This window comes from Scophthalmus maximus, chromosome 20 (assembly GCF_022379125.1).
Source record: "Scophthalmus maximus strain ysfricsl-2021 chromosome 20, ASM2237912v1, whole genome shotgun sequence".
In the NCBI taxonomy this organism is placed as follows: domain Eukaryota; kingdom Metazoa; phylum Chordata; class Actinopteri; order Pleuronectiformes; family Scophthalmidae; genus Scophthalmus; species Scophthalmus maximus.
This window is the reverse complement of record NC_061534.1, coordinates 16,237,416-16,262,208: the sequence shown is the minus strand read 5'-3', so window position 1 is coordinate 16,262,208 and position 24,793 is coordinate 16,237,416. Positions and strand designations below refer to the sequence as shown.

Below are 24,793 nucleotides of genomic sequence, written 5' to 3'. Positions count from 1 at the left end.
ATTTCTTTACTGATTTTACGATATGACATTATAAAAGACAATAGTATTACATAGCCATCTATTAAATCTATTGCACACTGTAATAAAATACTCAAAATCAATCAATAATATTAGGACACATTTCCTCAATAGTAGTACGACTGCATTATTTTGTTTTTGTGCTATTTTTCTTTTTTTTAGATATATCTTCTTTTTTTGTGGAGGATAGCTCTTGGGTTTTTCAGTTATTAATCAGTTATTTTCTTATGTGACAATATTGCTCTATTTTTAATCACATCATAATACAGGGATCAAACACCCACATTGTACCTTCTCATGATAATAGGAAAAAAGCTACACATCTCAGAAACAATTCAGTCCAGTACGTAACTACCAACAGTTACGGTTAAAATTATAGTTCCAGGGTTGATTCAACACCTTACTGACAACAAACGACAATTTAATGGTTGGTTGGCCAACAATATCGATATGCGCCAAAATATGAAAACTTTTATTTTACAGAATAACAATGCAGCAAAGAGGTGCATTTATATTTACATTTTAAAAAATTCCATTTTCTTAATTCAAGTTCTATATATTTGATTGTATTTGTGTTTTATTGTTATTTTCAATAAAGTAAATTTATGTTTAACTGTTAAATATCAAGCCTCTTTTTCATAAGGGTTTGATAACGACATCTTACAAAAAAAAATGTGGTCAATTTTTTTGTGCATATATCGGTAGCGGAAATTTTTTACTCCCTGATATCAGCATCGGCCCCCAAAGATCCATAATGTTCGGGCCGTACTCCATATATCACTTAAACATTCATGTAAGTCATGTATCATACTTGAGCTGTCATGAGCAAAAGGTGAGCAGTGGATTAATGGCAAAAAATCTCTTTTACCTTTTCCTTTTAACCACAGGACGCCATCATCAAACTGGGCCCTTTGCCTCGCCTCCTGAACGACATCAGCATGGCCTTGCGTAACCCACACCTCCAGAGGCAGCCAAGCCATCAGACGGACCGGGTCCAGGAGAGGCAGGCGGACCGGCTGCTGGCGCGGCCGAGCTTCAACAGGGGCATCTCGTCCGACTTTCAAAATCTCATGATGAGGGATCTTAATAGGTAGGCGACGTGACATCTGTGTTATAATGAAAAACAGCTCTGCAAAAGCATTGGGGATCATTACTGTCATTTTATCACCAAGTGTCTTTTGTCTCAGACGACTTTGATGTCAAACAATGTTCATTGCTCCGTTACTGTTGTTTCAATGAGGTAGAAAGTAACATTCATTGTTACTGGATACTGTTATTTGAGAAGAAAAAAAACCGTATAACGATAAGGTTATAAATTCCGACACATTGTTGGACATTGAACCAGTGGCTCCAAACTGTTTGGCTTGTGGCCATTTATGAAAAAGAAAAATCTACTCTGGCCTCTCTTGCCACATTACAGATGTCTATACTGTAGTAGTTGTAAGCAAATCCACCAAAGAGAAAAATGCCCCTCTAAAATTGTCATACGTTTCCTTTCCACCACTGCTTTATATAGTTTAAGCCCCGCTGCCTTTTGAAATATTAGCAACCTGCTCTTGTGAAGAATAATCTCTGGGGCCTCACAGTTTCTATCCGCAGCTGTTACTGGCCTTACTCACTGCTGTTCTCCAGCTCTATAGATATCACTCGCTTGCCTTCCCCTACCTCAACCGGAGGGGTCATGCCGACCCGCTCGCAGATGAGTTTTCAGGACCGTGACCACCTTCAACGAGCGTCCTCCAAAGACATGTTTTATGTATCTCGGCCGCCCCTGGCCCGATCCAGCCCGGCCTACTGCACAAGCAGCTCGGACATCACTGAACCAGACCCTAAGGTGAGTTCTTACACAAAGACTTGGGGGAACCATCATCCCATCCACTAGGTTTGTCTTTTTCAAAGTGAGGTTAGTATGACGTGCATGTCAGTCATACTTACCAGAATCTGCCATCGTGTGATCGAGGCTTTAGTATTTCATGACATCTGCCTTTTTTTCCACTGATTCCACCACGCAACTCATCCTAGCGGTATTTCCTGGGAAATACTTTGAGGCATTCCGATATCCAGGCCTCGCGGTAAAAACACCCGTACCACCCTCACCCATATCATCCGTGGCCACCTAACATAACAAAATAGTATGGGGCACACTAGCCTCTCATATCCCTCAACGATTTAGCTGCTCAGTGTCAATAAAAGCGTATATATGATGGACCTCGAGGATTCCCGCATGAACAGCGTGTCTAACCTGCAGTCGGTGGACATGCTCAACTCCTCCCAGGCCTCCATCGCCGGCATGGGCAGCTTCGGAGGGCTGAGCAGCGGAGGCGGTGGCGGCCTGGGGTCGGGCCTGAGCAGCCAGCTGCGGGCCGGTGGGAGGTTGTCAGCTGGCTCTGGCGGCTCCAGCATGTCCGGCGGCCTCCGGCTGAGCCAGCTGAGCCAGATGGGCACCACCACCGACTCGCTATCCCAGCAGCAGCAACAGCAGGCCGCCGCCATGCGCTACCCGCTTTCCTTCCAGAATCCCCTCTTTCATCTGGCGACCGCTGATGGGCCCCAACAGCAACAGCTCCATCACCAGCAAAGCCGGGCCCAACCCCCAGCGCCCCTGCTCCTGGCCCCAGAGCCGGACCCCTCTCACCAGTCCTACATCCCACAGTTCGCCCACGGGGGGTTCTCTCGCAGCGAGGACCTGTCCACCCTCAGGACCAGGGACAGTCACCTGGGCCAGCCCAGCATCATCCACTCACACAGCTACAGTGACGAGTACAACAGGGCTGACTATGGACGCAGGCAGATGTCCATGCATGTGCAGGTAGATCTCTCAAATCGTGATGACATTAGTTTTAGAGCTTTTACAAATTATTTAAAAGTGTCATTTTGTTTTGCTTTGTTTCAAAGAAGCAACAGAAAATATTGTAAAAAAAAAAAAAAAGGCCACAGAGCCAAAGATATGTTTAGTTTGTCCGATTTTAGACAAACTTTAGACAGTCATTTCAGACAAAAGAAGCAAATTCTCACTATTTTTTCTTAAAGCCTCAACCTTAAACCTCAATTTTCAATTGTTACATATCAACCAATCGATTGTTTATTTCAGCTCTTGAATTTGAATTATTATTATTTTTGATGAGCCTCCATAGTCATAGACATAGTCTATTACTCATCCAGGTTTGAGTAATAGACTTCCTGGATCATTTATCATTGTCTCACTGGTACCTGAAGACACACAGAGCAGCCACTGAGTTCCTGTGGCCTTAAGAACAATTTTTTTAAAGAATGAATATGCTAACGTATTATTAACTTGTTTCCCTGAAGGATAACATCCAACAGCAGCAACAAATGATGGGCATCACCTCCCAGACTGGAACCTCCCACTCCTCCCTGGCCACCACGCCCCCCACCACAGTGCTACCCGTGCGCCAGAGTTCCGTTGCCCCGCCTCCCACCCAGCGCATCAAATCGCAGACTTCCCATCAGCTGTCCGTCAGCGCAGCTGCCGCTCCCGCCGCTCCGTCGAAAACGCGGCCGCAGAGCGGGAATCTCCTCCAGTCGCCCGAATCCGGCTTCGCCGGCCGGCAGCAGGGACCCCGACAGCTGTCGGTCAAAGACAACACTGCCCCGGGCCTGCCCCACCAGCAGAGCTCCGTCAGGGAAAGCCAGAGTCCACAGGGAACAACCAGTCAGAGCACTCAACAGTCGCCACAGCAACAGTCTCAGCAACAGCAGCAGCAGCAGCAGCAGCACCTTCTCAAACCCACCATGAGCAAACAGGTACAGTAACATCTGAAAGTATTGATTTATTTTTTTCTCTCTCCTTAATTCTTCTCTGTGGCGCGCAACTTTTTTTCCATCAGCGACTGTGCTCATGGCTACTTCGCAACAATGTCTCAACAAGAACTCTGTGTGCGCGTCTGTGTGTGTCTCATGCAACTCCGAGGCACTTTGAATCAAAACCTACGCGAACATCGCTCGCTATGAAACCGACTTCCGTCCGCCCGTGAGCTCGTGTTTCTCATATTCAGTGTGCTGGCCTTTTCTTCCCAGGGCTCCCAGTCTCCATCCACCCTCAATCCCCCGACCCCGGCCAACGAGCGAACAGTGGCCTGGGTGTCCAACATGCCTCATCTGTCGGCTGACATTGAAAGTTCGCGGATCGACCGAGAAGAGTTCAAGCTGAAGGAGTACTCAAAGAGCATGGATGAGTCACGCATGGACAGGGTAGGTATCATTTCGAATTTGTCAGAAAATGCCCTTTTGAAGGAAATAAGACTTGACGTTGAGTCACGGCTACCGCTGCTGCAGCAGATGGCGCTCAGATCTGGTGTCAACACACAAGTCCTAAAGGTCTCAAAGTGTGTGGGGGGGAATAACCATGTGACAAATATTCATAAATCTTTTGCAGTGTTTGGTACATTCACTGTTGCTCGGCCAACCGAATTTTGAGTATTCCGAAAAACTCAACTCAAACTAAATCCACCAGCAACTGTAGCCTCCAATCCCACTGAGCATCCACTCGAGGCTTGTACACACTATTCCAGATCTGTCATTTTATTCCCCCTCGCTCTCTCTCTCTCTCTCTCTCTCTCTCTCTCTCTCTCTCTCTGCCTCAGGTACGCGAGTACGAGGAGGAGATCAACTCCCTGAAGGAGCGGCTGGTGATGTCGCACAAAAAGCTGGAGGACTACGAGCGGAGGCTCCTCACGCAGGAGCAGCAGACCAACAAGATCCTGCTGCAGTACCAGAATCGACTCGAGGACAGCGAGCGGAGGCTACGGCAACAGCAAGTGGAGAAAGACTCCCAAATAAAAGGAATAATCAACAGGTAAATGGAGGCTGTTGTTGGCGATGGAGGGCAAAAAGACGGATAAGACACGTGGTCTTTCATAGGGCGGCCACGGGCAGGGCCACGGTGACTTTATGTTCTTATTATGACGCCTTTGGTGAATAGACCGTTTGAGTTGTTTTCCCCCCAAAAAAGTGACACATTCTCAAAGTTTAAGATTGCTAGCGTTCATTTCGGTCCAGTGTCGGCATTTTGGATTCTGTTTAACCAGACTGAATCATGAGGTTGAATGAGTTCTTTCCGAAAATACATATATTGCATATTGGACTCTATTTACCGGAGGTTGTTATCTCGCAAAAGAATATGGCAGGGTAGGAGGTTGGTGTCAGTGTCATTAAGCGCCGCAGCCCCGGGGGCCATGCAGGGAGCTGCTTATTGAAAGCCAAAGCTGCCGACGTATAATGAGTGACAAATGAAATGAGAGACTATGATGCAGAGGACGGAGATCTATATCTTATTCGATAAGCATGCTGGGCATGTTCCCCTGGCTGTTGGCTCTTTTCAACCGGATTAAGCTGGACAAAGGCGTCTCTGATTGTCCCGCCAGCTCCCGCTGTAGCAATTGGGCTATTATAACCTCACGACATAATTTGCTCGTTACTCAGGGCCGCGACGTATCTGGACGACCGTGGCGAGCTCCAGCTGAGTCCCCAATTTATCGTGCGCCAGTGTGAAATCGTATCGGTGCAGTTTCTGAGTGTGGCCTTTATTAAATTTTTTTATCGATCGGCCACTAAATTAACAAGTTGATGGGGGGGGGGGGGGGGGGGGGGGGGGTTAAGTATTGATTGTAAAACCAAAATGCTTGCTGCTTTGTCAGGATTGTCTTGAGGATTTTCATTAGCAACGCCACCCCAAATGTGGTTTAATGTGTTTCCATTGTGGAAAGAGTTCAGCTTAAAAGGAAAAGAGTGCAATATTTTCTTGTCCGCATATTATAATAATCTTGTGTTCTGCAACGGAAGGGTGGATGTCTGTGACAGAGAATATTGCCACTTCTAATCCACTCCAGGAAAGAAGACGTGGAATGAAGACAGACAGTCCTGCTCGTCTTTTGACGGGAAAGCATCTTTAACCTTGTATATTAAAACCCCACATTAAAATCACCTTCCTATGTCTTTGTGCTGTTGCACTTAACACAGCTCCTGCTCTTTACTGGATCTCGGGGGGCATTTGCGAGATGATTCCACTTAGCGTACTTCTCTTTTTCACCCTGCCGCGAGATTGCACTGTAAAAGCACAAGAGGATTGGAAATTTGCTCAGAAACTTTGTCTGCACTTTTTCCAAAGCAACACCAAACATTGTTTTGGCCCTCCGGGCACGGGACTACAGGAGACCACGGTTTTAATTTGAGCTCTTCCAATTTTAAATCGCAAGGTAAACCGTGATCATTGACAGACTGCATCTTTCTACACGGTGACCATGGGGCTCAATGCCTCGCTCCTCTTTTTTTTTCTACAGTTGATGCTATTCTGTCAATATGAAGTCACAGGCAAAACTTCAATCAGTCCGTGAAGGACGAAGAACCAAGCACAACGGCGTAGAGGAAACTCTAGAGAAACTTTATCAGAGCACCACTGATTATCGCTCCCCTGGAGTGTGAGCCTAAAGTGAATCCAGCGAATCTGCTTCACACGTAGAGCGTCTCGCGTGGGACACTTGATATTTCCGAGATTTACACTCGTGTGACGTCTGCCATTTTACCACACGAGGATGAATTAAGTAGCAGATATCGATTGCTTCCAGGTCAGTTTCCCTGACGAGTCCCCGAGCCGGACTTTGTCACTGAATGCATTTGTGCGCATTCTCTGAACACGTTTTGAATCTTACTGGACACAAGAGCGATGAGTGTGGATGCCAAGAAATGTGGTCTCAGACCGCCGCACTGGGTTGATTGGACTCCAACATCATGAGCCTCATGGGGAGGCTTTTTTTTCATCCTAAATTGATATTTATGTCTACGTTTTTCACATTCCAATCCATTATTTGGATGCAAGTCCAAGGTTCTGCAAAGAGGAGGGATCTTGAATCCTTGGCTGCCGCGTAGGCTCGGGTTTAGCGGTGTGTTTCAAGTGTCCGAGATTTTCTTTGTTTCAGAGAAGCCTTAATGTTCTGCGCACAAACTTTAAAGCTCAGACTAAAATCTCACATCTGTCATTAGACCAGATATGCTTTTTTTCTGTTCTCAACAATCTAATTTAAGCCAAAGCCAAATATTAAGTTTTAGGGTCATGCTTAGTTAAATTGACTGAAAACACTTTACCTGTAGCACTACAGGCTCTCCTATTTTTTTTTTTTTTATTTCATTGTATTTTATTTATTTATTTAATGTCAAAATATTTTTAATGCGTTTTGCAAATAATAAATATGAATGAAACTATTTATCTGCCCCAAGCTTTTAGCTGTGAACTGAGATGAACAGATTTACGTTGGAGAGATGCAGCAAGTTTGGAGTTGGGGGGGGGGGGGGGGGGATATAAATCAGTGGTCTACGTGTCATAGTAATAATCTATTTTTTACCTATAATCCATAGCATATTTAAGTCTGTGATGCAAGAGCCATAACGATAATAATATATGAAATATATTTGAAATATATTGAGAGTGAAATTATGACTATTTTAACCTCGCAATAGCTAACTTTCCAGCGGGAGAAGCGCAATAACAGATACAATATGTCTGCATGTTCTGTTTGTGCCGGGTCACACGCAGGATCCCGACGAGGTGTGTTGTGTGTGCACAAAGAAACTTCCTGCCAAAATCTTCTTACCTGGTGCCGTCCGCAGTATCTAAACGGAGAGACAAAAATAAAGAGCTGGAATACTGTAACGTCCAAAATACCACGAGACAGCGTGACAACAGTGACGTGACTCTTTCACAACAGTGTGTTCTTCAGTTCTCCACTTGTTTTTGGCTCATCTGTACGGTGTTTGTGAATTTATCTGCATTTTCAAATGAAAGACTTCAATGGAAATTATTTATCAATTAAAGCGGGGGGGGGGAGTATATTATATCTGTATGATTTTGCTGTATATGCTTGGTATGGCCACCGCGCCGTCCGTCATTGGTGGCGTCCAGTGACATGGTGATCAGAGTAGTTGCTCGAGAAAGTTAGGCAGTTCTGTCGTTGAACTTATGCAGTTACAGTATGATTTATACATTATTGTTATTAAAAAGGGCAACCATATATTGATTATTTTCTTCTCTCTTTGGTTCCCTCTCCAGATAGACAGGTAATATTCTGGTGTCAGTATATCTGCCGTCTCTTTTGTAGCAAGAATATATTGATAGGCTGTACAGATTGTACTACGGCACAACCTATGTTCAAATGTTGCAAATGAATGCGTAGTGGTGATGATTTCTGGCTTGACGTGCGTGTGTGTGTGTGCGTGCGTGCGTGTGATTGACATGGCTCGTAGCAACGGCCAAGGGTTTATATCCACTTTACACAGACCTGTGTCAAATGGTTGCAAATGATTCTTAGTTTGTTTCAATCAGATGGGTGGGGGTCGCCTGCATCGACACCGGTCAGATATTTGAGAGGTGAGTTTCCAATCAAAGTCACGTGCAATGTTGGCAAACAAAGGAAGAAAGAAAGAAAGAAAGAAAGAAAGTGTTTGCAGCTGCTGTTTGATTCAGGTCTGTTGCTGACTTTACATTAACTTCACATCCTCTTTGACGCCTCTGTCTCTTGCCTTTTTTCCTCTCTGTAGCAAAATATTCCGACGTTGTGACCTCATGTTGGTAGATACACACATTGTTTTGGGCGACATGTACGACCTGACCTCACAAGCACACTACTTGAAATACAACTGGATATAAAAAGCATAACTCCTTTTCTCTTTTTTTTTTTTCCGGTAACATATCACCCACATGAATCATTGTCTGCCTTTTGAAGTCCATGTCAAAATCTTGATGCTGTATACCCATGTTACATTCCATTGTTTTTCTGGGACAGTGCTAATATTTCTGTCTGTGCTTATGGTTGATTCTTTTTCTTTTCCTCTTCTCTTCTTTTGTGAAATAACTCTCAACCCTGTACATTCTTTATGGAATAAAACATCCAAACACTTCTGTTTGAAACGTCACCTGTGGATTTTCGTTCTTTATTGTCAAACATGTGCCTCTGTGTTCTGAATAAAATCATATGACTGTGCTGGAAACAATAACCTCGACTAACGCCGAGGTATGACCTGATTGGTGGAAATTTAATTCTGCACTGAAAAAATGGTGGCAATTAGATATAGCTGTCAACTATCTGATTGGATGGATGACATTCCTTCTCATCATTTTACCAAGACGAATTGACATGAAGTTGTCAAGTTACTCCTTCGTAGATCATTATGAAGAGATGATATTCCAGCAGGCTTATCCGAGTCAAAATAAATGCAATGATGTTTATTCTGCTGTGCCAAAATGTCAACTGAACACCTTGTAAAACAGATGGAAAGTCATGAAAGCGATGCAAGGAATCGATCACGTGGAGAGGTCTTTTATTAATCCACACTAACCTCTTTTTTGGCATTGACCACCACCATAACAATACTCACAGTTCAGCCTGCTGGCTGTGTAACTGCAAGATAACCCTGTGTATAAAAAAAAAAAAATCCCCAAATGACCCTATCTGGAGTAAATCCCTGGCACTTGGATAATCATGATGGCTGGGAAACCTGCACCGGCTGCCGGCTCATGAAAACTGCAGCAGGGAGCTCGCTCATATCTGCGATTGCAGTCTTTGAAATGACTGGTCAAGGGATTCTTTTTTGTCCAACCAGTGCCTTGGTCAGTCCACGTTACATAAGAGAAGGCAATTCCCTGGGGATGATTGGGATCCGAACCACTGACTTCGAACAACCAAGAATAATTGTGCGCAGTTGGCCGTAATTGCACTTTGAAAACACCTTCAATTGGGGCGAAATGCTTTGATGAATTCCACTGGGGCGAGAAGGAAAGAAAAAAAACAACAAAAAAAACCCCTCCACCAGTGAAAATCCAAAGTGCCTCATAAAGTATGACTGGTTTTACCGGCTGCTCCCCATTTGCACGGGCTCAGGATTCAAGACGGACTGAGCGGCCCATTGTGGCTTTGGGATTCAGACTTGCGGCACAGGTATCCCCGCATGTCACCGCTGAGTGAGCCGTCGAGCCAGATGTTGGAGATGCATCTGCTCAACTTCTTGTCAAGTATTACCTTGAATTCATAATACTCCCTCTCTTTCTGTCCCCCCCTCCCCTACCTCTCTGTCTCTCCCTCTCTCTCCCTCTCTCTCTCTCTCTCTCTCTCTGCTTCCAAGACTTGTGGCTGTGGAGGATGAGATAAGGGGAGGACCCGTGATAGAGCCAAAAACCAGGATTTTCCCTGATCAGGTCTGTGAGACTGTTTCTTCTCTCGTCAAGTCCGTACAGTGGCCTGTGCTCTCTTCTCTCCCCCCTCTGCCCCCCCCCCTGCTACCGTTATGATTTCGTCTGCTGTGTGTATGTGGTCCCTCGAATCGCCTTGCCCTGTCCCCGGCCTGTACCCGTGTTTGACTGCCGACTGTTTGCCAACACAGCGGAGAGCCTTGGAGTTCAAAGAGTGGTGTGCTTTGCATTCCTAAGCTCAAGCCGCCGAGACTCTAGCTGGGTTTGTGCTCACATCCAGGCCTGTGGTGACGTGGCCAGTTCCGTAGTAGTTATCCGACAAATGCTTCCGCGGAGCACGTCGGGGTTGAAATTCCTTTGACCTGTTCCGCGCCTACTGTAAATCCAGAACAGCTGAGCCCCAAATTCTCCCTCCGCCGTGTGCCGTGTGCCGTGTGGTGGTGCTGTGTCTTCAGGAGCTCCTTTTTGCTCACTGCTCTTCATTTAACTGTCTCAACAGGACACTTCTCTCATGTTCAAACTGACAGAATCCTCCCCAAATAATACCAAAAGTAAAAGTTCTCATCCACAATATGGCCCACACGAGGATCGTGTATATTTTTTTTGGATCATAATAACGGATGCATTAATGTGTGCTTCATTTGCAGCGGGTAACGGTTGGGCTCATTTGAAGTACCTTCAATTCTGCAGCGCGTCTTTTGAATTTCCCCTCATTTGTTGTTAATCTGCAAAGTAACTAGAAACCAAAGTTATCAAAATAGCATTTAAGAATGGTACTTGAGTAAATGTGCTTAGTTATTCTCCACCACTGGTCAAGAGTGTTGCTAGATTTAGAGCAATCAGACCTACAAGGTGAATTGTCCTTTATGCTGTTTTCTTTTATTTATGGGGGGTGGGGTTGCATTCAGATTTTGGATATATCTCTAATTACATTCCCATGATGCTTTGGCTATAAAGTATAGTTGCCATCGATTCAGGGAGATATGCTCTTTATTTACAACTAGAGCCTTTTTTAAAGTTTATTAGGGCTGCAACTAACGATAATTTTCATGATGGATTCATCTGTCGATTATTTTCTCAATTAATCGATTAGTTGTTTGGTCCAGAAAATGGTGAAAAATGGATCGCTTTTCAAAAAGCCCAAGATGATGTGCTGTTTTTTCCTCACACCAAATAAATATATTCAGTTTACTGTCATAGAGGAGCAAAGAAACCAGAAAATATTCACATTTAAGAAGCTAAAATCATAGAATTTTGACTTTTTCCCCCCATAAAAAAATACTTGAACCGATTAATCGTTCATCAAAATTGTGTATTGTACCCATGGATGAAAAGACATCTATCATTTAATTATTTTGATGCTGAAAAAACTTTTACGTTTAAGTTCTGGTGCTAATTGTTAATCGTTATATGGTTTCCAAGAGGAAATGTATGGATTTTTATCTGTCATGGACATTGAAGATATCCTCGAGTCGTTCCTCCATCAGAATGATATTCTTGGATACTGAATGCATTTTCATCTGGTGTACAGGTTAATTCAAACCTTAATGCATTTGGAACATTGAGCGGGAAAAAAAGGAATTCTCCCTCACTGATGGCATGTGGGGGGTTTTCTCATGAATCCTTAGCTGAGTTCATTTGACACTTCTAAAGCTATTCCTAGCCATCAAAAAGCCAATTTCTTTGTCAAAGATATCAAACAGTGGCCCCACTTCAAATATCCCCTCCTGCATTTGGTCATACTCATGAATTTTCCCCAGTTAATTGCATGAATTATCAGAGAAGAGCCTCATGGAAGATTTCTAGTTACCCATCAAAAGCAGCGGGGAGCAGAGGAAATAATAAGGCATGCAATGAGGAAAGAGCTGACAGGAGCATGTGCTCATCACACTGATAGATTCTGGAAAAAAAGTCCCACAAGGATATAGTTTTAGAAAAAAAGTATATTTAGTATTAATAATATGAACACAGATCTAAAAAGTATTACAGAAAATGCCTCTGTCTTGGTTATAAATATAACCTTGGATCCCAGAATATTATTAATTGCATTATCAGTTAATCTTTCAATATTGAATTAGTGTTTTATAAATACTATAAATATCAAGAAATTGACATACTTGACAATTAATTGTAGCCTGTATTGTTCCTACTGGTATTAAAAAAGTATAAATTTGCTTTCTAAGGTCTTTTGAAAATTACCTTACTTGTTGAACATCCCTGTGTAAAAAAATGGTAGCAAATTATCCTGGAAAATAGGTTTAAAATACATGAAAACATGTCAATCCAATACATTATATTGGTTATATAACGGTGATAAATTTGAGGTTTGAAATACATTATTATTATTAGATTCAATAAGCTTGACGTTTATTTATCTTATTTCATTATTTTATGAAGGAATGTTTATAATCTATGTACACTATCTTTACTGTATCAGTTGTAAAAATTGGAATGCTTGTTATTGTTTTTTTAAGCATTTAACTGTTAAATTGATAATTGATATTGCGTTTTGTGAACTTGCAGTTCTCTGCGAGGTGTATTTAATGATGAAAAGGTTTCCTGAGCTTGTAGAGGCATTAATCATATCAATGTTTCATTCATATAAGATTTACTCACCTTCTTTTATCCGTACGCATTGTTGCAACTTCTTGAATCTTTTTTGTTAATTTTGTACGTGAGCTGGGGTGTGTGCTTGGATCGAAAAGTACTATTCTTTGTCGTAACTCTGTGCCTTTTCGTGTATAGTGATATACAATGACGCAAATACGATTCTGGGGTTTCCAAGTGTGTATATATTTACCTTTATAGAGTATACGATTGCATGTTTTATATAAGCATGTCTTTTACATTGTCTTTTTACCTCTCTGAAGCAGGAAACATGCAGGATTCGCCGTTCAAAATTCGAATGGATTAGTCAATTAAGCTGCTTTCAGATGCAGATGTTCTATGAAGTGCATGATAGAACACCTTCTTCTTTCATGGCTCATAAGCATGATTTTTCTATCAATGATACACAGCATGGCAGGCTGCTTTACTGCTTTCAGGCTGTCGGGTTGTCCGTAACGTTTGTGCGTGTATGGTTGCCATTATATACACGTATGTAAATGAATGTAAGTGCATTTTTATGTCCATGTTTTACGTAAACTTTTTTTCCGTGCGTTGTGTATGTACTTGTTGAGTGGCTGTTGCTGTCCTCAACCCTCACCGCCCTTCCGAGTCGTGCCCACTGCACACAAGCCTTCCCGCCGTCTCTCCCTGTCAGCTTCCCCCTCCTCTCTCCTCTCCTCTCCTGCCTCCTCCTGCCTCCTGTCCTCTCCTCTCCTCCTATGTTGATGAGATACGGTGATTTCTCTTAGGGGAGGCGTCAGTCCATCCTAGTGCAGCCCCGTCTCGCGCCCGTCCCACCCCGAGTAACCAGGTAATAAACAAACCGGCAAACTCTCTCTCTCTCTCTCTCTCCATCCATAACCCGCTGCCTCTTTTCCACTTCTCCTGTTCTCTGTGTGCGTCCCTGTCCATCCGCAGCACCCTGTGAACTCACTGAAAGCCAACACACTGACACGCTCACTTTACTTTTCCATTAATCTCGAAGAAAAAGAAAAAAATAGGTCTGTCGCCGAATGTTCGGACAGAGGTTACTTATTGTTATGAGGGGCATTCCTCCATTTTAAAAGAGTGATGAAAAAAACATTTCAGTGATTTGAGACTTGGCAAAAAGTGTTAATCTGAATGATGTCTGACTTGTAGTACCCATAACTCACCAAATGCAAGATCAGTGAACTGTGAACAGCCTGGTGCTGTGTACAAATGTGCTAGAGATATAAAATTTCCCGTATAGGTAAATAGTGTGGAGGCTAGTGGGCTACAGTGGAGTCCCATTCGTTTTCCCAAAGAAAATTACGTGATTGAGTAGGCATGACACTGTCTCAGTTGAGTCATCAACTGTGTTAGAAAATAGGATTCTTTAAAGTTAAAGGTACTAGGCTGTAAGAGGGAAAGTTAACCGTGTAAATAAAACATCCAATCACAGGCCGTAAAATAATATGACGTGCATCTCCGGTTCAATCGGTTTCCTGCTTTTAGTCCATTTTGGATTCATTCAATATGGTGACAGGTTTTGTTCACAATTTCAGCAACAGAGCGTTTTGAATTCGCTTCAGCATTTGTGCTTCCATGGAAACAAGGGTTGAAAAGTTGAGATTACTAAAACTGGTGGTAACATAAGCCTATCGGACTGATCTTTCTATGTGAAGTATCATTAACTGGAAGTGGAATAACTATTAACTTATTTTATCATGCTTCAACATCTCTTCCTCTTGGACAAATGACAAAAATGTGTAATTTATAAATAGTGTGTCCTCCACTTCATCCAAAAAAACCCATTTTATTTATTTTGGCGTAACCTGCTATGGTTTTATTCTCAACCTCTCGTTACAAAAGTATATCTTCTGGTCTCCACTGAAATATTCTCTGACAGACCTTAAATAGCGGTTTATCTGATATTAATTAGGTTGCCTCCCCCCCCCCCCCCCCGTATATTTTGACAAATGAACATTTACATGCCTTGGCAGAGATTAGCCTTCTAATGTCTTTTCAAAATCTTTCTGTGACTGTCGCAGCCCTCTACAGATGAAAATGACCATAGCTTGTTCATACACACAATGCAGCTATAACCAGACAACCACAGACATATATGCCAACATAGTTATAAGTAAATAATTGTCAAGTCATATTCGGAGACCCCCTTGTAACTCTTTGCATTGGGCAGATCGCTGAAATGCAAAGAATTATAAATCAACCAAGGGATAGTGGGATAGCATTGATTCTTAAATTCCACAATTTTCAGATGTTGGCATTTGCAAATGTAGTAATTAAAGTAAAGACAGGAATTACTAAATATTAAATAGATACTCGAAAGTAGTTTTAAAGAATTTTGAATACAAAATCATTATTTTCTGCCAAGCAACTAAGCCAGAAAATCCATATAAGAGAGAATACCCACAAAGTGTTAAGTGTTACATTTTGGGGTTCCCCTATTCAATAAAAAAAAAGACCACATTTTTTTTTATTCCTCAAAAACACCATATTCTTTACCACTGTGTTTTCCCTGCAAACATGTACCATTAAATTTTTCATCCCTCCCGGCACACCCTCAAATAAACAACAGGAATTATGGGAAATCTCCGTATCTGACCCAGTCCTTCCCCGAAGAACACTGATTATTGTGCACATGTTTTTTTTTCCTTGTTGTGTGTGTGTGTGTATATGTGTGTGTTTGTATGTGTGTGTTTTCTGTGTCTCTAAGTGAGTCTGTCTCTGACATTTATGTTTGTGTATGTGTTTGGCAGCTGGGCACATTACTCGGATGAATGGTGGCATAGGCCAGTTGTTATTGTGCGTCTGATGATGTGTGACATGCATATTATGATTATTTATTTTTTATTTTTTTGGCATCAGAGCTAGGGGCGTTTCACCTGGCAAGTTAGTTGTTTTCGTTTTCTTTTTACATGTTTAGATATATATATATATTAAAAAAACGTATAAAACTAACACATACAGCAGGTTTTTTATTTCAAATGTGAAGCTGAGAAAGATTGAAGTTTGCTCTAGACATCAAAACTGATTGGAGATTGGAGGAGATGGGTAAGAAGCTGTGTACAACTCTCTATCTTTACCATTTACGACACACCTAACATTTCAGCACTCCACCAAGTGTTTTGTGTTCCTGTCCCCGGCACCACAGATTTCATTAGCATAAAAACCACGCTCGTACCAAGCTGTAATTGAACGCACCAAGTAATCAAACACCACAGCCCACAGAGAGTGAAGCGAGCTTGGTAAGTTAAACAAGGATGTCAGTCAACATTTTTTGCCGTGTGTTTGTTCAGCTGCCTGATTCCTGCGTTTAATAGACATGTGTATTGGTCTACACATGGATATTAAACGACACTGTTGGTTGTGTTTAAGAGTAATAAAACGAGTGTCGGTGGAGTCACGTGACTGGCATCCTGTCACTGTCTGTACCACACTGCAGATAGCTGTCCGTAGCACCAGTTAGCAGCTGAAGGTGTTTTCATTCATTTTGGTTCTGATTGAGAAGAGAAAAGGCCTGCCAATTCACGTCATTTTGGGAGCGGGGGGGGGGGGGGGGGGGGGGGGGGGGGGGGGGGGGCGTGACCTTTTTTCTTTCTTATTTTCACTTTTTCTTTAAGTGAAGTGGAAACACCTTCCACCCCATCAGATACAGTTTGTCTCCGTGATGGTTTGGTTTTGATTCATTTTCTCTGCTGGACGCAGAGCAAGCTATCTCTCCTCCTTCCTGTCTCCCCCCCCCCCCCCCCCCCCCCCCCCCCCCCCCCCCCTTACGGCACTTCACTCCATTCATGTTACAGTATCTCATACCTCATACAGTGTATGTAGTCATTGACGCGGTATTTAAGGGCATAGATCATTTTCCCACGTGAGATGAAGCACTATCAAACCGCTGCACGTGCTTCCGGTGTCCCTTTTTTTCGATGGCCGCGCACTCATTTTACGTGTTTACGTGAAACCGAGTCTCTGTAATTACGTCTAGACGCCGCACAGCAAATGTGCCAGGCATGATCAATCAGGAGCAAATTATTCCAAGAGGTTTCCACCCAGGTCTGACGGCAAAACTGTGAATACGTGCAGCTTTCAATATGCTTCTATATTTTAATCATCTTGCAGTGAGCTCTACTTTAAGCAACGTTATGAATTCATAGTTGTCTCGTGGCACAATAACCCCATTGTTTTCTCTTCCCACTGCTCCTACACAGACGTCAGTGAACAAGACTGGGAGAGGGAAGGCTTGCAAACAGACCTTGACACACAATTAAAAAATCAAACTAGCATTGGCATTGCTATTATTCCGTGCCAATGTACTGTAGGTAAGACACGATGGCAAAACCAAACTTTGACTTAATCACTAATCAAAAGCTCCAACCCAGGATGTACACACCCCATGCGGCAGTTCACGGCTGCACGATCAATGGGTTTGGGTTCGACTTTTTCGTTGGTGACTTTGAGAGAGGTTTGGATTTCATGCCAGGCTATACGTCGCACCTTTACCTTGCTATTTCAATTTGGCGCTGAGCTCTATGTGGCTTGACTTTTCTTTCTTTTTTTGTGCATGTTTTTTTAGTCACAAGCTAATGCTACAGTGTGTGTTGTTAAGATGCCATACAGTAAATATAGAGTTCTTTAATTCAAGACATTTTCAGCCTCTCAAGCGCGCACATTTCTACACCTTTAAGCAGTTTTCCATAGAACCTTAGTTATTATTGAACAGGATTTGTTCTCAATGGCAGGGATATTTTCCTGTAACAGCCCTTGCTTCTCATTCCGAGACGATCAGAACCCTTTGGCCTCAAAAATTTTAATTCCTCCTTCATCCCTTCTTTCCCTGTGTCCTCTCTCCTGTGCTGCCATTTTTATTGGTGTTCTCCATGCATCAATTTCGGAACTCATTTGGCTCTCTCCTCTCTCTGTCTCTCTTTCTTTCTTGTGTGGTCCTTCCAATCCCTCATCACTTGTCTTTTTTTTTACCGTCTTACTTTGCTTCTGCAATTGCATTTTACTTGTTCTCTCATCCCAACTGGTTCTTTCTATTTTTCAATGTTGATACTTTCCACTTCAATTCAATCACATCCTTTTTTGGTAATTCTCCTCTTGGTGATTTTTTTTTTCTCCTCTACATGCCACATTATCTGCCTTGATTGGACGTCTTCTTTAAAACTCCTCACATCCCTCCCATCGTTCATTGAATGGCCTCTCTTCTACGACCATCTCTCCCCTGCTCCTACTCCTCTTTCCCCTCCCCTCTTTCTCTATCTCGCTAGGAGGACCAGCTTTCCTCCCTGGGTTCTGCAGACCCCGGTGTGAAAACTGAAGGTGGAGGGGGAGGTGGAGGAGGAGGAGGAGGAGGAGGAGCGGTAACCAACGATCAAGGCCTCAGAGTCTCTTCCTCAGGCATTTCCTCTGACAGCTCGCCCCACAATGGAGTCCTCCCTCATACCATAGACCCTCCCTCTCTGCCCACGCCTCGTCAACATCCTAGTCAGAATGGAGAGCTCCGTGGCAACCAAACGTCCTCCCCCATGACAACGTCACAGTCAACTGGAACCACGGCAACAGCAACTACAGGCATAGCAGAAGAAGGGGGAGTAGGTCAAACACAACACTGAGCCAAATCAGAGAGAGATGACACAAAGGAAAGGGAAACAGTGTCCCCATCTTTTCCTATTTAGCAAGACAATGCTTTGAAAAGAAATCACCAATGATACTCTTATAACCCCGGGCAAGAGAGAGAAGAAAAGTGTACAGGAGACGAGAAGTAACCATTCACCCCCCACTGTACAGTGCATAACATGTGAACACACAACACAAAGGGCTCTTCAATGGACACTTGTACTCTTTAACTCACATGGCGCTTCAGCTCGTATCAGTCTTGCAGGACAAGATACTGGTGCGCCACACATGCTGTTTGAATCAGTCAGACAAAGCAACCGACGAACACACCAAGCCACAACGCGTGAACATCTGCTCTGTGCACTCATTGCCTGTCCGTGGCATCATGAGAAATAAAATACATGCGAGCACGATAGAATGTCTTGCACCCCAAAGACTTCATGGCGGCCATCAGCAAAGATGTGCTATGGGCTGGCTTGCAGTAACTCTCGACACCTATGGATGTACCGTAGGTGCATTCAATATATGCCAATCCTGAACACCGCCAGGCTACAGATGTGTTAGGGAAGAGATTGTGGCGATGTAGTCTGGCTTTTCTTAGTGCCTTCGAGTGATTTACAACAGGGTTTTCCAATAGAGATAACAGCTGCAGATCCACGTCAGCTTCGCTAGTAAGAGTGAGTGGTCTGTGGGCTGAAAACAGAGATTCAAAAACACAATATCAAGCATCACACAGGTTTGAGTGACGGAAGACGTTTTTGGGAACTTTTCTTTTTTGGTGTTGTTCTTTTTTCCAAATGTAAGGGACTTTCTCGTTTTTGGACTGAGCGCGTGCAATTTTTCTCTTCTCAATCTCAGAACCAATATGTGATCAACTGGTGCTAAACAGAAACAAATGGTGCCATTTTTCCAAGTCAAATGTCTGTCTGCCATAGCACTGCCTCTGTCATGATTCACTCACTGTCTTTTCTCTCTCTCTCCTCTGTCTTTGACAGGACCCACCTCACCTCCAATACGTTTTGTGCCTGTCTCTGTGTTTGTTCTTTGTGCATCTCTGTTGTGTTCCTCTTTCTGGTGGGGGTGTTGGGGTTTTAGAAGCATCCTCCTCCAATCTCCAGTTTTATTTACAGTAAAAGCTGCTCTCCGGCTCAAATTTGAGGGATCAGAGCTACTGAACATAGCGCACAGGTGTCTTTTTAAGATTTGTGGAGGCTGAGCCCCGAAGCGCTTTTTTTCAGTTTACACAGACCACTGATGATATTAAGGCAGAATGAAGATAGTTGGAATGAAATGGATGAATGGAACTTATTCCAAAGTTCATTTTCTTCTATCAATCATTATCTATCATTCAATCATTTTTATGCAAGAAAAACAACTTCCACCAAAACTGATATTGTTAGAAAACATACAAATTATAATGACAGATTGGTAATTGCCCTCTTGTGTTTTTAGTTTTGGGCATGTACTAGATTTTACCACATTAAAGGATCATGTTGTTCCTTCTTAAATGTGATAATAGACTTCTTCAGCCATTTAAGTTCGCTAAGCTTGCCATCAAGTGCCTGGGATAAGTATATTGAGCATCCTTTGGCCAGTAGACTAGCTAATCATCCACCAAATGCACCTTAAAAAGCCTTGCTTTAGACATTGAGAATATGTTTTACCCCTAATGCTTGAAAATATTAATAATATCTTCCTTTTTTTGTAGTTTTAATAATGTGAAGAATCATTTCAAAATGAAAACAGTGGCATATTTTTCTGAAAAAGTGTTTGATAATAAGATTAAACCATTTAATTTACATTCAACTTTAGAAATATGATTTGATGTTTGTTTTGCTTCCTTTCAAATCAACACTTCAGTTTCTCATGTGTCAAATGCTGAAAACACGAGTCTTCGAAATGTGTGTAACGTGTATCCATAATCTTTCATGTTGTGTATGAACTGTCTGTTACAATGTTTGTCTGGATGTGAATCTGTTCTTGTCCCTGTAGCCTCACACACTGGTGTCGCTCTGCAGCAACTCGGCTTCTTTAAAGTTGAAGGTTGAACCAAGAAGAGTGCCAGGGTTTCACTTGTCGGCCATTTTTATTTCTCAGTTTGCAGAGTCAAAAGATCAAAAGGGCCAAAGCAAATAGTTCACAGTGCAGAGCTGGTTGATCAGTTTAGGCCAGATTCATATTCACAGTCAATGTTAAACTGTCGAACCACTAAATGTTAATAATGCTAGCAGTGTTGCGCAGGAAAAGATTGTCTTCGATTTACACAGCTCGCAGGGCTACTTTTTCTCTTCTGTCATGACTTCTGTGTGATTTAATGTCGGACGCAAAGCAGGCTAGGTTTGAACATCATTGTCTTCTCAGAAATGTGAGATGGATCCACGATTGACAAATTAACATTGCTGTGAAAATACCTCAGTGACTCAGGTAAACAAGCAGTTGCCTCAGAGCTGAACACAAAAACCAATAGCGAAAGAGATGAGTCCAGCTTCCGGAGAGACTCGGTCAATAGCTATGCTTCGATAGCACCTGATCAAGCACCCTCCTCCGTTTCTTCTCTCTCTCTGTCTCCCTCTTCTTCTTCCCCTATAGCCACTCTCAAAGCTTCATCGAGGACAATGTGGAACGTAATTGGCTGATACACCATCGGCAGTCCAAAGGGTGGCATAGCCAAATGTCCAGAGCCCTCTCTCGTGACGCGATTGGCTGACAAAGGGAGAACTTGGGGCATTGGTCCCATTCTCTATGCTCAAAGGATGGTGCAGAGCCCCAGCGGACCATGTAAGGAAATGCTGGGTTTTTTTCTTGTTTTTTTTTTTGTTTTTTTTTCACCTTACCTGGGCCCTCTCTCTCTGATTTGATAACTGGATTTTTTTTTCTTCTTTTTTTTTTTTTTAAGTGTGATTGGATCTACATTTTACTTTTAAAAGGTAGGCCGGACATACATTGGCTTTTGGTGGCCTAACAAGCATGCAAAGAACAGCTATGCAGTCTGCTCAATCAGCGGAACAGAGGAACGCAAAGGCCAAGGAGGCTGCGATGGTCCAAAAATGAGAGAGAGGGCAGATTTGTATTGTGGGGTAAGATGTATTTCAAAGGTGCTTGACTTCTCTTGAAATTTCAGTCAAAGCTGATTTACTTTCAAAGCATTTATTTCCCTCTCTCTCTCTCTCTCTCTCTCTCTCTCTTTCTATCTATCTATCTTTCGTAGTCTTTTCAAATTACCCTTTGATTCCTCTCCATCTATTCACTCTTTTATCTATTTAGGATTCTCTAAGCATTATTTAACCACTTCCTTCTTACTTCTTTTTTTAAACACACTTGGTCTCTTGCTCTCTCTCTTGATTCCATATAGTTTTCGCTCTTCCGTTTGAATCTCAGACTTTGATTTTAAAGGAAACTAAATATGCACAGCCTAATACAACAAGTGAGCCTGCTTCAGAACAAAAACTCTTGCTTCAGTGAAGACTTTGACAAAACGAACCGGACAGAATGTTATTATTTATATTTCTATGATACTGCTTATTCTTACAATAGTATTTAAAAGAAAAGAACAACCTCTTCATCAGAAATCTTCCGGAGCAGATATTTATTTCTTGATATAGATAGATGCCTCTATCTAATGGAAGTTCATAAATAATCCATTTTATATGAACCTGAGTTTTCTTACTAAGACAATCTTGTGGAGAGAATCGTTGCCCTGACGGACTGTGACAAAAGGGACAAACTTGTGTTTTACCTACTCCCCTTACCACAGTTCGCACGTTGCTGTGTCCTGTGCCCTCTTTCCTCTTGGTTATAATCATCCAAAAACTGAAAAAGAAAAAGAAAAGGTTGGACGACGTTTCCCGCCCCCCAACAATCGCCATGGAGCTCTCCATTTATGGACGATGCGAAAGCCGCTGAATAAAGTGACATTCTCACAGGTATTTTGTGTTTCCACTACGACGATCTGTCTGTAGAGGGGTTTTTGAACGAGCAGCGGGTGAACTCTTGGTTTCAGTGTGGCCACGTTTCTGCAGTCGAAAAACTGCTGCAAACCTCCCCATTTATTTCTACAGCTGGACGCCACTGACACCAATCCGAGTTGAAATCCCTGCCATTCCCACTTGTGACTGAAATGAGGACAGAGAGAGAGATATGTTAGAGGTCCTGCTGAAACGAGTGAATGTGTTTGTATATAAGTGTGCGTACTGGCTAAATCTTTGTGTATATACCGGATAAATGTGTGTATATAGTATGTCTATGTATATATACAGTTTGTTTGTATATGCAGAGTGTACAGTTATTTTTTCCTCTAATGTTTCTCTCTCTTTCTATGAATAGGTCTTCTCAAGTTACCAATACTGAGGCATGGAGAGGTTTTTAAATGTACCGACAGCTATCAGAGGCACTTTCTGTGCAGACTTAGAATATCAGCAAGGTCTGTCACTTACAGCTGCATTCTCGACGCTCTCACACAAGACGTAACTCACATAATCTTAAGCTTGCACTCATTTTCTGATCGACTGAAAAGCTTTTTTTTCTAAGTAGATTTGGGTGACCAAGCATTGTTTGTACATATATAGACTTAAGACAATTTTTTTTTTTTTTCCTTTCAGAAAACCTCCATCTACATTTCTTTGAAAAATTTCTTAACCTGTTTTGAGTTCATGTGTATCTGGCTTTCACTTTAGGTTTCCCTTTGGTGTATGTTTTCAACGGTTGTCATTCAGAGTTATATAGTTATTCGGACAACCCTTATATATTTCTTGGAAGTTTTGTTCCCCAAATTCTGCCTCTCATGGAGCCTTCTAGCCCGTTTGCCACGATGCGGTTGGACTGGCAAATTCTTCCATGAAAGTATACTGTCATTACTTAACACTGCTTGTTTTTGTATAGGTCTTTACTAAATCAGTGTGCCTCCCCCATTATACTCTTACTAACCTTAGATTCATAACCACGCTGGTCACTCACCTTCATACCCCTTGACAAGCCATAGCCCCCCCTCCCCCCAAAACTCCTCTATTGTTGTTTTGACAGGACAGACATTTGGGGATTTTGTGTATATTAATGGAAGAGTGGTGTTGAAGAGTGTATTGCAGTTGTATATGGATTTGTTATGAATGTGGATATTCTGATCATTGAATTATTATTGTAATAATGATAATAATTATTGCCACTTTGATTTTGTTGATTGATTTGTTGGATGCGGTTGACGAAGATGCCATTGTTCCTTTTATTTGTTTTATTTGTTTTCTTTTTGGGGGGGGCGGGGAATACACCGGAATTTATATTTTTCGGGTGGGTGAATCTGGAGATAGAAAAACGTAAATAAATTAATAAATAAACAAATAATTAAATTCTTAACTTGTTGTGGAGATGTGTTGTGTTTCTGCACTAACTCGGGCAGCTCTCAGAGGATCCATCCGTCTATTTCAGATTGTCTCCCTTGTTATCCTCAAATCCCATGAAAACACCAAAAATCATAATTGAATTCAGCTCATTTCAGTTAATTGTTGTCTAGAAACTCAAAATCAAAAACGCACCGGTGAGCCTTGCAGCTGTATCAACAGTGTTCTCATTCTCCTTCCTTTAGATGAACTTGCTGTAGTTTATCTTGAGTTTACATACCCTGTCTTGCTACTGTAAATTCTCACTAGTGCACCAAAAATATATTAATCTGCCACAAAATTATAGCCCCCTCAATTACACTATTTCCTCCTCCTTTTAAGAGTTTTGTTTAATCTATAAAATGACAAAAAGAAGGGATAAATATAAGACCATAGTGACATTTTTCTATTGTAGTTTTTCCGATAAACAGCCCAAAAAGCTGAAAATATTATATAAAATGTTCACACTTGAGAAGCTGGGACCTGCAAGGGTTTTTGCTTGATAAAAGCCTCAAATCATTGAAATCTAAAATTGTTGTCAGCTAACCTAAAGTTGATCAACTGATCAATTAATCCGCTAAATGTCATGATGCGTGACACGTTGTCACGCATCATGAATTAAAAGAGAAACAAAATCATCTGAAAGTGAAACATTCTGAACTCAAGAGTTGAATGCTCAATAAAAAACAATGCTGTACCCCACATGGCCAGAAGTGTGTTTGGATTGATAATGTGATGATTGTACATTTCTTCCAATCAGAGCCGAACTAAGCGGCACCTTTGGGCCCAATGTAACTATAGGCACGATACAGCCATAGTCAGTCAGACAGTTGATGGAAAAGGCAGTAGTGTATGAAGTTAAAGATAAAGGCAATGTTACGAAAAAGGACATGCTTGACTAATTTCACTGCTTTACCATAAACATTCACCGGCTAGATAGCTGTCAAACAATGCTTCGGTTAAGTCAAGGTATCTTCAGCTAACGTTAGCTAGCTAACCA

General features: G+C 42.2%; 1 protein-coding gene across 5 annotated transcripts in view; it reads left to right on the top strand.

Moving 5' to 3' along the window:
* syngap1b (synaptic Ras GTPase activating protein 1b) overlaps positions 1 to 23,725 on the top strand; it is a 136,563-nt gene extending 112,838 nt beyond the window's left edge. For 2 of the 5 annotated variants that reach the window (XM_035608399.2, XM_035608403.2), the window contains 9 exons: positions 906 to 1,108; positions 1,651 to 1,852; positions 2,294 to 2,827; positions 3,328 to 3,783; positions 4,057 to 4,230; positions 4,623 to 4,834; positions 10,150 to 10,222; positions 13,573 to 13,634; positions 21,014 to 23,725. In XM_035608399.2, the coding sequence (XP_035464292.2) occupies positions 906 to 1,108; positions 1,651 to 1,852; positions 2,294 to 2,827; positions 3,328 to 3,783; positions 4,057 to 4,230; positions 4,623 to 4,834; positions 10,150 to 10,222; positions 13,573 to 13,634; positions 21,014 to 21,131 (2,034 nt within the window). In that variant the 3' untranslated portion in view covers positions 21,132 to 23,725. Of the gene's footprint in view, positions 1 to 905; positions 1,109 to 1,650; positions 1,853 to 2,233; positions 2,828 to 3,327; positions 3,784 to 4,056; positions 4,231 to 4,622; positions 5,584 to 5,867; positions 8,944 to 10,149; positions 10,223 to 13,572; positions 13,635 to 18,075 lie in introns of those variants that run through there. The other 3 variants (XM_047329500.1, XM_047329498.1, XM_047329499.1) reach the window with 3 other exon arrangements.
* The last annotated feature ends 1,068 nt before the right edge of the window (positions 23,726 to 24,793 follow it).